The sequence below is a fragment of the Calidris pugnax genome, unplaced genomic scaffold (assembly GCF_001431845.1).
Source record: "Calidris pugnax isolate Ruff unplaced genomic scaffold, ASM143184v1 scaffold14, whole genome shotgun sequence".
NCBI classification, from domain to species: domain Eukaryota; kingdom Metazoa; phylum Chordata; class Aves; order Charadriiformes; family Scolopacidae; genus Calidris; species Calidris pugnax.
Genome location: NW_015090793.1, coordinates 13,965,845 through 13,980,012, shown reverse-complemented (window position 1 = coordinate 13,980,012; position 14,168 = coordinate 13,965,845). Strand labels below are relative to the sequence as shown.

Sequence of the window (14,168 nt, the reverse complement as noted above, 5' to 3'; positions counted from 1 at the left end):
AATAAATAATATTAATCTTCATTTGTTGAAGAGTGAATTAGTTTACAACACTGTGCTGTGTGCTCTGCCAAGGGGTTCAATCAGGGAAGCGGAGGCCTGGACTTTTAGATCCCCCTGGCACTCCAGCTTTGCCATTGGCATCTTCTGAAGCAAGCTGCTATATTCACAGGAGCAAATATTATCTTAGCCTACCAATAATTCTGCTATTGAATTGAGTACTTCAAGCTATTTTCATGCAAACCAGTAGTTTTGCAGTAGTTTTACATGTACACAGGACAGAACTGGCCAGGCTCTGGTAAACTAAACCTTGGCACTCAGATTAGACAACATGGGATTGAAAAGTTTTCACCAAGAGAAGGTCTCACATTGGAAATCTGCAGGAAGTCAATAATACGTATGGGTTTTTTTTTCCCAACTTTAGAAGCCAAATCTTTGGCACCAAGGATTTATACGTCAACCTTTGGATGGCAAAGAACATGCATTTTTGCTTGCTTCCCTCCTCTTCTCTTCTTTTCTGTAAAGATTTGTTTCTTTACTCCCCTTCAGAACTCCCTAATGCCTATTCTTTCTGCAATTTGCCTTTATAAGACTTGCCTAGCAGATATTAAAAAGGCAGTTACACGATGGGGAGCTTCTGGCTTACTGATCCTAGGTAGCACTTACTGCTAACAGATATACCTAAAACAGCTAGACCTCACGGATAACATTTCAATATGCATGAGTGTGCATGTACATAGGTATATACACAGACACACGCATACTTATACAGACAGTACATCTGCTCTGCAGAGACAGTGTGTTGTAGATCTTGTAAATACACCTTCATTCAACTTTCATCACATTGTTCATTAGTGGTTTAAATTTTGCATAATTTGGCAGCTGCCTCTGGCGTTTTTCAAGAGGTACTGTAATTTATTCCATATGGAAGTCAGTTGCTGTACTAAAAAGGAGTTATCAGGTTCAGTGAACCAGAGCTGTATTTGTCTAGAAGGAGGTGTCAGATGCTAAACTAAATATGACAGGAGTTAACCAAAGTCTCCCAGCTGACAGATTCTGTGGGGTTTTTGTAGTGTTTGGTATAAACAGGTTCAAAGCTAATACATACATTGCAAGACGCCGAGGATGCTGACAGGGTAAGAAAAGCGCCGGAGGCTGAAGCTCTGGGTATCCCAAATCCTGGGTATCCCAGGCTCCTTAGAGCCCGGGGTTCAAAACTCCGCTCTAATGTGCAAACAAACTTTGGGGTGGTTGTCCTACCCCAGATCCCAGTTCTGTTGAGAACATCCCAGAGCCGGCACCATACCACATCTCTGCTTCAGCGAGCCCATCAGGTCTCTTTGCTATCTGCGGATGGTGTTTCTGGGCTTTTCTCACTCATTTTGTGTCGCTTTGGGAATGCTGAGCTCTTCTAGCAACCAGTAGCTCTGTCTGCTGTCCTGTCCAGCCAGGCCACCGCTGTCCTTGTCAAGAAGCATCTCCTGCTCTTGGCTATAGCCCCAGTGCCCCCTCCAGAGGACACAGCAGATGCACACAGAGTGAGGTTGGGGGATTTTTCTGCTTGATTGACATAATTAAAGGAGCAGTTTCAATGTTTACTCTGGAAACAGCCACAGCAGTTTAAGGTGTCGCTGCTGGCAGCTGTTTAGTTTAAACAAACTTCAGCAAGGGTTTAGCTGGACGGAGAGACTTTGCATTTACAAGGAGAAAAAGCACCTGTAGGAAACATTCTGCATACACTGTCAGAAGGACAGTATCTCCAGCAGAAGGCCATGAACATGAGGTCCTCGCACATTTCTGCAGTGAAAAACATGGTTTAACCTGAAGAGAACACCCTTCCGGCACCACAAAACCATGGGCTGAGCACTGGCTTTCCATTGAGAGAATCCATTTTTCACAGTTAGACTGATTTAGCTAAGCCAGAGCAGCTCTGTAATGTTGGTCTAGCCAGGGAGTGCCCTAACTTTATGGAGTTTACAGGAAAACAGCACTGGCAATTGCTACATGAGGATGCTAACATGCTGTGGCAGCTCTGCCAGGTGTGGAGATGAAGAAAGAGTAGAAACATTCATCTTTCAGGGACACAACTATGCTGGTCCCTGCTTCTCTCAGCTCTTGCCCATTGGAAACAGTTCTAACTTTATATCTCCTCCATAAACACTGCACAGTTGGCTCTAGGGTCTCCTCTTGTCTAGCCTGACATTCATGAGCTCTTGGAACCCATCCTCAGACCTTCTGCGCTTCAGAATTGAGGCAGAGAAGAGGCTTTAGGATAAGGAGATAAGAAGAGCCTATGTTCTTCTATCTCCGCTGCCAGTTATTAGCTCAAAGTGTCCACAGTAGACATTGCTGGTTGACTGAGCTTTGGTCTGCTTGCCCACCACTTATCCAGACCACATGAACCAAATATCACTGGATTTGGGGTCTCCAACTACCAAGCTCAGCCTACAGGGGAACCTGAGGTTGCAGTTACACACAGACCTGGACAGTCTACACATAGACCAGCTGTGACTTCAGCTCTGCAAGGGTCTGGGAGTTGGACAAAGAATACTGGAGAAGTCTTGGATGATGGCTGTGTAACTGGTGCTTTGTGAGAGAAACCTGTGCCATTTCCCAGATTTCATCATAACTACCAGACAAAAGGATCCACACAAGCATCTGAATAAAGGGAAATGTCTGAGGTGCTGGAAGTCCAACTTAATACAGTGGATGTAGTTGTCCCCACACATCTGTGACCTGGAGGTACTAATGAAGTTTCCATTGTCTGCTCCCAAGTCAGCTACATCCCATAGATGAGTCGTTTTCGTTTCATAGATGATGTGAAACCAATATTTTTCTGTATTAAAGTTGCCAACACAGATATTATTTATAAAACTTAAATGAGAATACATCTGCACAAAATAACTGACACCGTGTTCCCCGCATGGCATATGTAGTCTCAAAATAAACATTGATTCTATATGTTAGCTGCTTCAACAGAGCGACCAAGCAGCAGGAAATGCATGAAACATGGGGAAAGAATGGCGCGCTGCGGAGCTCAGCAGTGGGAGGTAACATTGAATTACTTGGAGAGCAGAGAAGGCGGCCCTGGGAGTTAAAATACACAGCAGGCAAAGAGACGAGAGAAGCCAAGAGAGCTGAAAAAAATGGCACAAGAGACGAGAGAGGCAGCTGGGGGAGTTAAAACATGCAGATGGAGAGATGGCTGAGAGAGAGGAAAGACCTGGATCCAAGTGGAAAGACGACGACCAGGAACTGGCCACTTAAAATAAACTTTTCGAATAGCGAGATGAAAACGAGAGAGAGAGTTTTCCACAAATCTGAAAACCGCTGCTTGGGAGCACGTAGCTTGCTCCTGGGGTGGTGCAACTCCCACCCAACTGCATCACTGTCACCCACTTCCACCCGGTTACACGCAAGGCAGGAGAATTGCTCTCCTCCTTCATCACAACCCCAAATGCAAATGACTTAGTAGAGGATCCAGATTGCAACTTCTGATTCCAGATCTCCAGCCTTCAAATAATAAGCCGTCACTCTCATCTTTCTCATTTATAGACACTAAGGATTTCTATAAATAAATTGATAATGCATGCCTTGATATGACTCCCATTAAAAATGCCCTAGTCTAACTAAAATTCTACTAGAAAAAAAGTGAAACTTTTCGCCAAATGCTCCAAGATTTTTCCCAAATGAGATTTCACCTCTGACTCTGTGTCCTTCAGTTACCACTTTAAAAGATCTGTGCGTCAACATCTGGACTGCGAATCCCTCGGCTGTGGAAAAGGATGCTTTCATGTCCTACAGCGATACTACCACCTCTAGCTGCGTGACCAAACCGCACCCCACTCCCCATCCCTGCTGTTTCTCACTCACAGGCTTCCAGGAATCCAAAGATATTTGATGGAAAACGAAACAGTAGGCACAAAGCTCTAAGTAGAATTTAGGCAGGCAAAATCAGTGCCCAGATATTTTTATACCTGCACAGTTTCATTTAAGGGTGGTGGGGAGTAAAGCATTCTCTCGCAAACCTAAATTAAGTCTTTCTATTAGTTAAAGTGATGACATTTTGAAGACGGTCTCCTGTATGTCCACATTTGCTTCACAATAAAATTAGTTTCAATAAGTCTTGCACGGTGCACAGGTGCATTTAGTATCAATAAAAGAAGTTATGATTCCCCTGAGTACAAGGCAAATTTTACTATTAGTTTTATTTAAGCTTGTGGATGCTTAGCAAGACCCACAATGGTCCTCACTGTTTTCTGTTGGAAACAATAATTTAGAGACCAGTTTTCTACAAACTTTGAATTTTTACACATAAAATTTTTTGTCTGTTCACTTTCACATCCAGAATAGCAAAGATCCTCTGAAATACAGCAATAAAAAAATTTGTCCTCTGAGGTGATCTTTCTTGGATGTCTGTACAAGCACCAATTTATGGTTAGAGTGGAATCACTGCCTGTGTTAAGCCAGCGGTAACTCAGTGCAGTAACAGCCACTTCGGTGCAAAGCCTCAGTGCGACAAAAAGGCGAAAAGAAAGAGTTCTGTAGTAGAAACATCACAAATCGGTGGCATTTCTGAAGTGTCTGGCATGTGGACAGATGAAAATGAGAAGTCCTCTCGACTGACAACAGCAAAGCAGCTTTGATGGGATTATAAAGGCTAGAATCACGCATCTGAGTTTGAAGCAGGGAAGCTGCCAAGATGCTGGGGTACAAAGGAGGTGACAATCCCTGTTTTAGACATGACTTTGAGCAAGCCCTGAGTAAGGTACTCTGGAGTAAGGCATGGTCACTCCTGAGCACCTCCCCAGCAGATCCTGCAGGCAGATCATGGGCTGGGGGACCCTTTGGTGACAGAGGGTCTTGGAGCAGAAAAGAGGCTGCAGAGCTTTTGTCAAGGAAGAACACGAAGTGAAAATCAAACGCTTTGCACAAAATTAAGGGGACTGGAATCTACCCCTCATCTCCAGCAGCCATCTCACAACGGTGGCTTGCAGAAAATGTTATCAGAACTGTATTTGCCAGAGGGAATCACCACAGTCCCTTTGAAAAAGAGAGGAAAACAATGCATCTTGGGCAAAAAGGGCTGAAAGAAAACTTTACAGTTCCCAAAACAGTGTTTGTTGCCCTGTTTCTCCCCACACTCAGGCCTTGGGAGGAACTGATGTTGGTGACAGCCTCTAGGTGCTGGAGGGGTACTGGACTACATCTGTATTTTTAAATTTCAGTCTCCAAATTTACAGAAGCAGCCACGACCCTCCCGATAAGGAGAGAAAATTGCCCAGGGGTGTTTCTACAAGGGTAAACAAGGCTAACCAAAGCTATGGGTCAATCCCTAATCGTACTAATTGCTATTTACTTTGTCAGTGGAGTGCTTTAGAGCAGCCATTATCAACAGATTTGTTTAAAGAGTGCTTCCAGCTTGGCTGTCTGGACAGAGATAGCAAGCCCTTTAGCACCTCCATCTTTCAATGCACTAATCAGTCTCCAGAGGTTGGCAAGGTGATCCCCACCCCAAGGATCATTCACGCTGAATGAGTCGTTTATGCATGTCCCAGGGCACCCAACAGCTCCAAACAGCTCCACCCAGCATCTCTGGGTGGGAGAAAAAGCAGAGGCTCTGGAAAACAAGGTGGGAGAACGGCCAATGGACAGGGCACTTCAGTTGGCTGGGTTTTGGGTTTTTTTGCTATTAAGAACTCTTGTAGGAGATAATTAGACATGAATTAATAACCCTGCCCTTTCCTGCCCACTCTCCTAGCACTGATGCTCTATGGAGACATTGGTCAGGAGAGATTCAGGCTTAAACAGTGATGGACAGCAAATTTCTGCAGAATATGTGAAGCATATTTCTACTGGGGAAGTCCAAGTCACGGGACATTATTGAAAGCAAGTACGAGTGAGTTCAAACAGGGCACAAGCAACTCCAACAGGGGCCAAGGTGATGTGGATGCGGTGTGTGGTCAGCAAGACCCTACACTCCCTATCGCTGGCTGAACACTGAGACTGTTAGCCTGACCCCACATGGCAGCTCTCACGTTTGCTAAATGGAGGACCAAAACCTTATGGAGACACTTTTCCACTGAATTCAGAGAGTTTGGGCTCACACTGATCCTCCTGAATAAGGTTATTCAAACTGTCGGGGTCTCAGAAAGATGATTTAAAATAACCGCATCGATATAGCTTTAACAGCCTACAACAACGGTCAAAAAGGCTGGAACACAAACATTTTAATAAGCAAAAAACCCTCTTTGATAGGACCAAAGATAAGAAACATCAACGAATAACACCTACTGAGCATCTTTTCTGCCCCCCTCTTGAGAAGCCCCCTCCCCCTTCATATTACCCAACACTTACTTTTCCAGTATGGACATAATAATTGGAGGTAGAACCAGTATAGGCATTGGCAGGACCACTCTAGTCAGGGCTGTTTCTAGCAGTGCCTGAAAAGGAAAAACAAACAAACAAACCCAAGACATTTAAAACAAATCTCAGGATGTACCTGCGCTGAGCAATCAACGCGTGGGCACAGAAATAGTTTGGCTGGCCTTTCTTCTGTTGCGTATGTGAATGAATGTGTCAATACACACTTTCAACTTTGCTATCAGCTATTTGTATACAACCTATTTGCACTCCGTTGCTACAAACGATGGGCTGGAGCCCAGGCTCGGTGACAAATCCAACAGAATAAACAGAGACACCTAATAGTATCCCTGATTTCACTTCATGTGACCAAAAGCGCTCAAGCATCCTGTCATATTCCTATGGAAACATGTTAGTGCTACCTGGAAAGAGAGGCAAAATAGCTGCCTGGAAGACGTTGTAAGGTGAAATATCTCAGTATGGGCTGAGCAGCAGCTTCAACCTGTTCTCCCTCAACTGAGTTTCAATTTTAATTACATGCTGGGGAAATGCAGCACCTTGTTGCCTGCTCCAAGACTTGTTTCTGTTTTTTAATCACTGGTGGTTTATTGCAAAGCATCGTAACACCCAGTGCTCTCCTCTCCCAGGAAGACACCAACTGTGGAGCTACGGTTGTCCCTCTGCTTTCTCCCTGGCAAGATTCACCAGGAAGCTGCAAACAGAACAGCTTGGCAGCATGATACGTATAAATCCCCTGAGATGAGACTCAGAGAAGATCATGGGTGCTCTAGCAAGGTCACACTGTGTCGTCATGTACCTTGTTCAACCACCTGCCAGCACCCACCTGGGATTCCCCAAGCACTGAGACCACACGTGGGGCTTTGATAGATGTAAGCAGAAGATACTATAAATTTTGGATGGGAATGCTGAAACTTACGCATACGGCCAGGCTTGGGAGCACTTGATCCTTCCAAACTGGGAGAAGGTCTCAGAAAGGCACAGATGTGTTACACTAAGGATCTGCCAAATTTTACATGACAAAACCCAGTACTAAGCTATTTGGGAAGAAGCATTGGGATTAGATGGAAGCTGAGCAGAAGTTCTCAGAAGTCCCAAATTTGATGTTTAAACTTCATCTAAATCACACTTGCAGTACTTTAATTTTTAATATTTATTTTCTATGTTGTCTGTCTTCCCCTCGACCATTAGGATGGAGAGGGGAAGCTGGGTCCTGAAGCCAGTTAATGCAAGTAAGGAAAACTGGCTCAAGTAAGTATCTCTGAGCCCTTCAACAGATTGTTTTAAGCTCCCTGTTAAACAACAATATGGAGAGATATTAGAGATCTCCCATTTCTTGCCGAGGACTGTAAATCTGTACATTAATTGCTGTCTACGAAGTGCCTTAAGAGCCTTGGACAGAAGGAGCGAGAGAAATGCCAAGCATTATATTATTAACTCCTCTGCCTGGGCGTGTGCTTCGGTACATGCTTTACATTTCAGATTAAAGCCCACTTGGAAACAACATGCCTCAATCAGATGATGCTCAGAAGACAAAACTATGTAAGAAGGGAATAAAAGGCAATAATTGCAGGCAGATGGCAGAGGGTAGAAGGTTACAGGGGAAAACACACCAGGTGTTAGGACAAGGACAAAAACATCTGGCTACCCTCACAAAGCTTTGGCTGGCAATTGTTAATGCAGTTTTGACATGGCAAGGGTTAAAAAGCTACTCAGCTCGAAAATGAAGTCTTGCTCATTTAGAAAAAGGTGTAAGTTATCTTTGCTTCATATTCAACATGAACCGCTTACTAGTTTCCACAAAGAAATCCTAAGGCTGTGAATGTATCAGAGTAGTACAGGGTCTTCTGATGTCAATCTACATCCTTCCCAAACCACCAAGGTCAGTCACCGAATTTGCCTGCGTGACACGAGCCTGTGCCCGCCAGCACACTCAGCCACTTCTGCGGCTGCGCAACTGCACGCGTGGGTACAAAGCAGGCATGAAGTTTTGCCTCTTCGTTCTCCCCGCATGATGGGTAAAGCTCATCTATTTCTAGCTCTTTCAAGTCATCAGTTCCTATGGCTGTGGGATTCGTTGAGCCTGAAGGGCAGCTGTGTACAAGCTCACCCGAGTGTTCGCCAGGAACATCACAGGTACATACGTGTTTTGCAGCAATTCTGGAAGACCCGACAATGTTTCCGTTATTGTCCAAAACATCAATTCCTTCTTCCAGCTCTGTGTGCCTCATCAGGACAACATTGCAGATATTGGCACTAGCTGAGGATGAGAAAAGCATGATGATTAGCAACGCAGCCCTGGTCAATACCAAATGGCAGGCTTCTGTTCGCCGCGACAGCCCTTCAGCTTTGCCTGCATCAATCTGCCAAGAAGTTTCTGCAAGTCAAGGAGCCACTCTTATACCAAGACAAAGATGTGATTCTTAGGAGAAGAATAATAATCAAGATAATTTTCTTTTAATTGTAAAAGGGTCTGCTGCCACAATCAGAAACATATTGATGCAAAGAAAAACCAGTATTTCCAAATGTTGGTGTTCAGACATGCTCTCAACTCCCATAGTGATTCTTCACCCAATGTTTTGATTTAAGTCCAACATGTCCCTGCGCTGGGCTACTGGTTGGTCTTGGCCAATCAGGCACTGCTGATTGACAGCTGCCTCTTCTGATGGTATATCCCAGAGCTGGTTTTAAATCCCCTTACAAAGCCAGCAGACAAACTCTTCTTAAATAATGGATTTTTTCAGGTATGATGGAAATACACTGTAAGGGATTTCACTGAGCTATGAAGGACAGCTTAGATATGAGCTCTTAAAAAGGACAGAATTATTTTTTTTGATCAAATGAGACAAGTTTGGGTTGTTTGAACAGACATGTGTCTCATTAGTAGGGGTCTTGCTGACTATTTGCCCTTATTTAACAGGTTTTGGTGGGGAAAAATAATGGATCTGTGGACTTATTTTCCATTAGAGACCTATTTGTTCACCTTAACAATATTTTTCTTAACTGTGGCACAAGCCAGCAGCACTTTGGAGGACTCTGGTTCCCAACAGTCACATTTCCCAAATACGAGCCCTGCACTCACAGCGGAGGCAGAGGCAGCTCTGGGACCCTTTCTGACAAGCTTCCCCTTGCCCAGCCTGTGGCTTTTGTAGATTTTTCAAGGTGACCCCAAATTCTGCTCCTCAAGTAATGTGTTAGACTTGGGATTAAGGAACCTTCTGAGATACAGCTCCAGGGCCCAGAATTTTTCCAAAGAAAAGCTACTAATTCCTACAAAAGTTTTGGTTTTGATAAACTGGCATTTTGCAGCACTCTCCCCCCACCACCACATTTTGTTGCAAACTTTCCAACCAGAACTAACACAAACCCACTGTTGCTGCAAGTACCACTGCTTCCAAAAATGTGTTTCTGTACTGCTTGATGGGTTAATATTCGCTAATTAATCTCAATTCATGTCATATAACAAATGTCTAATTTTTTGAGGGTGGTGGGTGGGTGAGCCCTATACGAATGCAGCTCTCTGCAATCAAGGATGATTTGTGGTGACAAATGCTCCTTACACTCAAGAATAAGAGGAACATACACACACGCACACTCTGTCTCTCTCTTTAATATTCAAACTACCGGACCACTGTTCTCATCTATCAAAATATCTGTGTTACCAACCCTTCAGTTCCCTAATCCAAGATAAAACAGAAAACAGGCATCTCATTTAAAGCAAGTTTAGCCCCTCTTTTTTTTTGTTTTCTTTTTTAACACTCACATGCCCCATCCTTCTAGCTTTCAGTCAAGACTGAACATATAAAAACACACCAGCAGAGATGTTCTGGCCAAGTCAGGATGCATCAGCACAAGGCTCTTGCAAGAGTCAGTCCAGACCTGAAGCTCCCACTACACCTAGATGCTTCTCTAAATCTCTGGATCCTACTAGGGCTTCATTGCCTGGGTCCCAAATTCAAAACTTGATTCCAGCCTGTTTGCCTGAGACAAGCAACTGTCCTAGTTGCTCCCGCTCTGTTTCAGTAAAACACTCAGAAAGCAGAAGAAGCTGCTCATTATGCATTAACTTGGATTTTATGGAAGTCTCAAATACATGGGGGAGATGAGAAATAAATAAATATATGTGTAGATAATTTGATTTTCAGAATTTGGAAATAAATTGTGGTAATACAGGCTGGAAAATACTTCTGTGAAAACACTTAGTGACACGGTGGAAACTAGGTTCAGATACAAAAGCAACCCACTACCCTAGTTCTATGTGTATATAAATATCCTTTCTAAACCAGGGTGCTCTCCACGCACTAAATACGCCCTTGCACACCACCTAAACACATTTAACAATTTTAACCCCACCCACAAAAAAAAAAAAGCCCAAGGAGAAGAAATCCTTCCTCCTCCTCACCTCCCTTTCCTCCAAAGGGTATCTTTCTACCAGCTCTAAATTCCTTCAGTTCAGGTTTGGGATGCCACCTTTTGGATTTTAGGGGAGTTTCTGTGGTTTTTTGTTAGTCACACACATCTGCAGTATAAAGTACACCATCACCAGCAACACCGCTGACCTTCGTGACAGCTATCCACACTCAGTGCTGGGGAAGAAGTGGGTACTCTGGATTCTTTGCAATAACCCCAGGCATTGATGTCCTTCACCCCCTACATCTCCAAGAAAGGGTCTGGCCCCTTCTTGCTCAAATTCAGCACCACAGCTCTCTAGAACAAAGTGCTGACACACTCCTTCCTTTTTCCTGTGATGAAAACCTTCACGGAGAACAACTTCACTGTCCAGACAATGCGTAGGGGTGGCCAATATCAAGCATGAGCCCCTTTTGCATCAAGCCAGCCACTGGGTAGGCAGAGCCTTGACCATTTCCATCAGCTTTCCCATGCAGGATGGTTTATTAGGTGTGTCCCCTGGCGCTGGGGAGGATTTTTTGGACAGCTTATGATTTTCAGCTACCACAAATTACCTTTGGTGGAGGCTAAAGGTGCAGCTTGATCTTCTGGCACCCTGCTCCAGTGCCACTGGCCACAACATGGGGATCAGAGCAATGGGAACCTGCACCATCTACCTGGGTACATTCATGAGTGGCCGCAATCTGTGTTATCACAAGTGAGGTCTGGGGGCCCCTGCAGATACAACCCTGTGCCCCGACTCACCTCGGGGTCCCATAGTGAAAGAGGATTTCAAGGAGGGACCACTTATGTTAAATATGGCCATTTATGTTAAATATGGTAGTGGAGCAAGAGCTTTACACCAGTGTCTGGCTTTTCACATAGAAGGTGAAATTTTGCCCTTTCGCTGGGAGCTGGTCATTGAAAAGCAACAGGAAGACGCATCTTAATTAAACTGTTTGCCCAGGTCTGCAAACCAGTAACTTGCAGCTTTCAAAACCACAGAACAGCAATTAGCAGGAGGATTCCTAATGCCCTGGCACATAACAAAGCATGACAGTAGACAAATAAAATAAGAACTAGAGAATTAATTACAGGCTAAACAACTTAATTATGGGTCCTCAATCAATGCTGACACAAGTGTAACCTCTTTCTCCTTACACCTTGGTATGAAAATAGATCAGCACGGTGGCAAAGGCTTCCCGCGTGCATCTCTGACTCAAACCCAGCCTCGGAACTGCCTCCCGGGTCTTGCACTCACCTCTGGTGCCCTCCTGATTATAAAATCAAAAGAAAGCGGAAACCCTCTAAAAATATATTCCAGGAAAGTTCCAGGAAACCAATAACAATGTCCACAGATTCCCTGTATAGAGCCAAAGTGCTCAGAAAAAAGACTGAGTGCAATCTACAGTCCCTGTTACCCCCTGCTCTGCAGACAGGGGAAACAGTTGTTTTTCCAGCAGAAAAAACTTTTAGAAGCCCCAGCCACCTAGGGCCTTTATAAATAAGCAAACGTATATAAAAAATTACCCTTACACGGCTGGCGATTTCTTCATAGCTAAAATAACTCATTATTTGCTGAATGTTGTAACGGGGTTCAGCAAAGGCTGAGTCCACCACGTCTCTTCCCTCAAACACCGAGCATGATGCTGATACACTGCGTAAGGCTTTATTTTGTGCTCCAACAAGCCAGCAGCACCCTTAATTCTTCAGGCACTTTGGTCTTTTTTTAATCAGTGGCTCTTAGAAATCTGTATATTCAGAGTAGGAGCATTTCATTACATATTTTTTTAAAAATAAAACACCCGATGCTAGCACTTATTCAAAGACTTGATTTTACATGATTCAAACCAAATCTTGCAGTGGAATCTTGCAAAAATCAAACCAAATGCTCTCAAATTTGGACAGTCAATGACGATCATTCTTCAAACTGCTTGAGAGTGGAAAGTGGAGCTTGACAAAGCTTCCCGAGCTGCCGCTGCCAGCAGCTTTGCATCATTTCCTGCTGAAATGTTGCTTTCCACCATCCCATCTCTGTCTGCACCGACTCAGGGACCTGCCTGACAGGCAGTGATGGTGTAAAGCAAGAAGGCAGGAGTTAGGTGTCCATCCCAGTGACTTTTATCCACCAGCAGATTTAAAGCCAACACTTTGATTATAGAGAAAAGGTGTTCTTTCTTACCGACTGCAGGGAATGGCACAAACCTCTGGATCAAGAGACGAGTGGCAGGGGTAAATTTGTTTGCTCTCTGAACCAGAACATTAAGGCCCACCTTTGAATAGAAAATAAAAAACAAAACAGAGAAGCACAAACATTTAGCTACAAGGAGCAGGGCAGATACCACAGCTTGTAGACAGCAGCAGGGCTCTTCATGGGGACAGACTGGGTTTTCTCCCCATGCAGAAGTGTTTGAGAACTAAACCATGGCAGGGTTTAGCTGTGTTGGGTTCAGCCTTTCATTTGATTAAGGGCTGAACCCAATCGTTGAGTTCAAACCACTGGGTTTAAATGAGAGGTTGAAACCAACCGTTGGGTTTAAACCCTTTCCAGCCAAAAGACAGAACAGAAACCACTGCAGTGCTGTTCCATCTTTCTGGAAATGCCCCTAGTAGCATTTTTACCCAGTTCACTGGCATTTTCCCCATCCAGCACAAAATCATTGGAGCTGGGAGCCCTCATCTGGCTGGGAAAAAGCCATGTATCAGTGGTGGTAATTGGCCCAGCACAATTAATTTATCCTTCCAGGGTCTGTGCAACCCCCCCCATCCCACTCCAATATAAACATTTAGGCTATAAAGGAGCTATTAATAGAAACAAGAGATAGCAGGCACTTTATTATAACCATGGATCATTTTTTTTTGTTGTTGTTGCCTCCTCCAACACTTGAATAATGCAGAGCTCTCTGCAAATTTGCAGGGATCTAAGTCATTGCGTATGTTAATATAAACAGCACGGAGGAGAGCTGCTGCCTCGTCAGCCTCAGTGTGGTTGGATAGTAGTGATAGTCGGAGAATTTCCATCAAAATTTGTTTCAAGCAGAAATGGGGTTATTAATTAAACAAACCTATTCGCAGGGAATGACTTCTGTCTTCAAATTACTCTCCCCTACAATATTTTCTCTTTTTCATCCAAGAAAACCCAAACATGCAAACAAAACCCAACAGTCCCAAACTGGGAATTTTAGGCCGAAAATGGAAGTCTTTAGCAATGCCTGGCCAAAAAGTTTTCAGCCAAAAATGCAGCAAAATTTAAAAAAAAAAAAATAATCAGCCAAAGCCAAAAACCTGCCAGCAAATAGTGATTTGGGGGCTAAAAAAAAAAAAAAAAAAAAAGAAGCTAAACGATTAACTATTTTCCTCCTGATCATTGAGGGAAAATCAGTACAGATTCTTTGGTGGGT

The 14,168-nt window shown here is 43.9% G+C and overlaps 1 protein-coding gene across 1 annotated transcript in view; it reads right to left on the bottom strand.

Moving 5' to 3' along the window:
* The window catches only part of LOC106902892 (sideroflexin-5-like), a 56,749-nt gene that overhangs the window by 25,809 nt on the left and 16,772 nt on the right, over positions 1-14,168 (bottom strand). The window contains exons 5-7 of the mRNA XM_014966721.1: positions 12,950-13,040; positions 8,523-8,638; positions 6,355-6,440 (exon numbers count right to left, since the gene is read on the bottom strand). Of these exons, the coding sequence (XP_014822207.1) occupies positions 6,355-6,440; positions 8,523-8,638; positions 12,950-13,040 (293 nt within the window). The remainder of the gene's footprint in view (positions 1-6,354; positions 6,441-8,522; positions 8,639-12,949; positions 13,041-14,168) is intronic.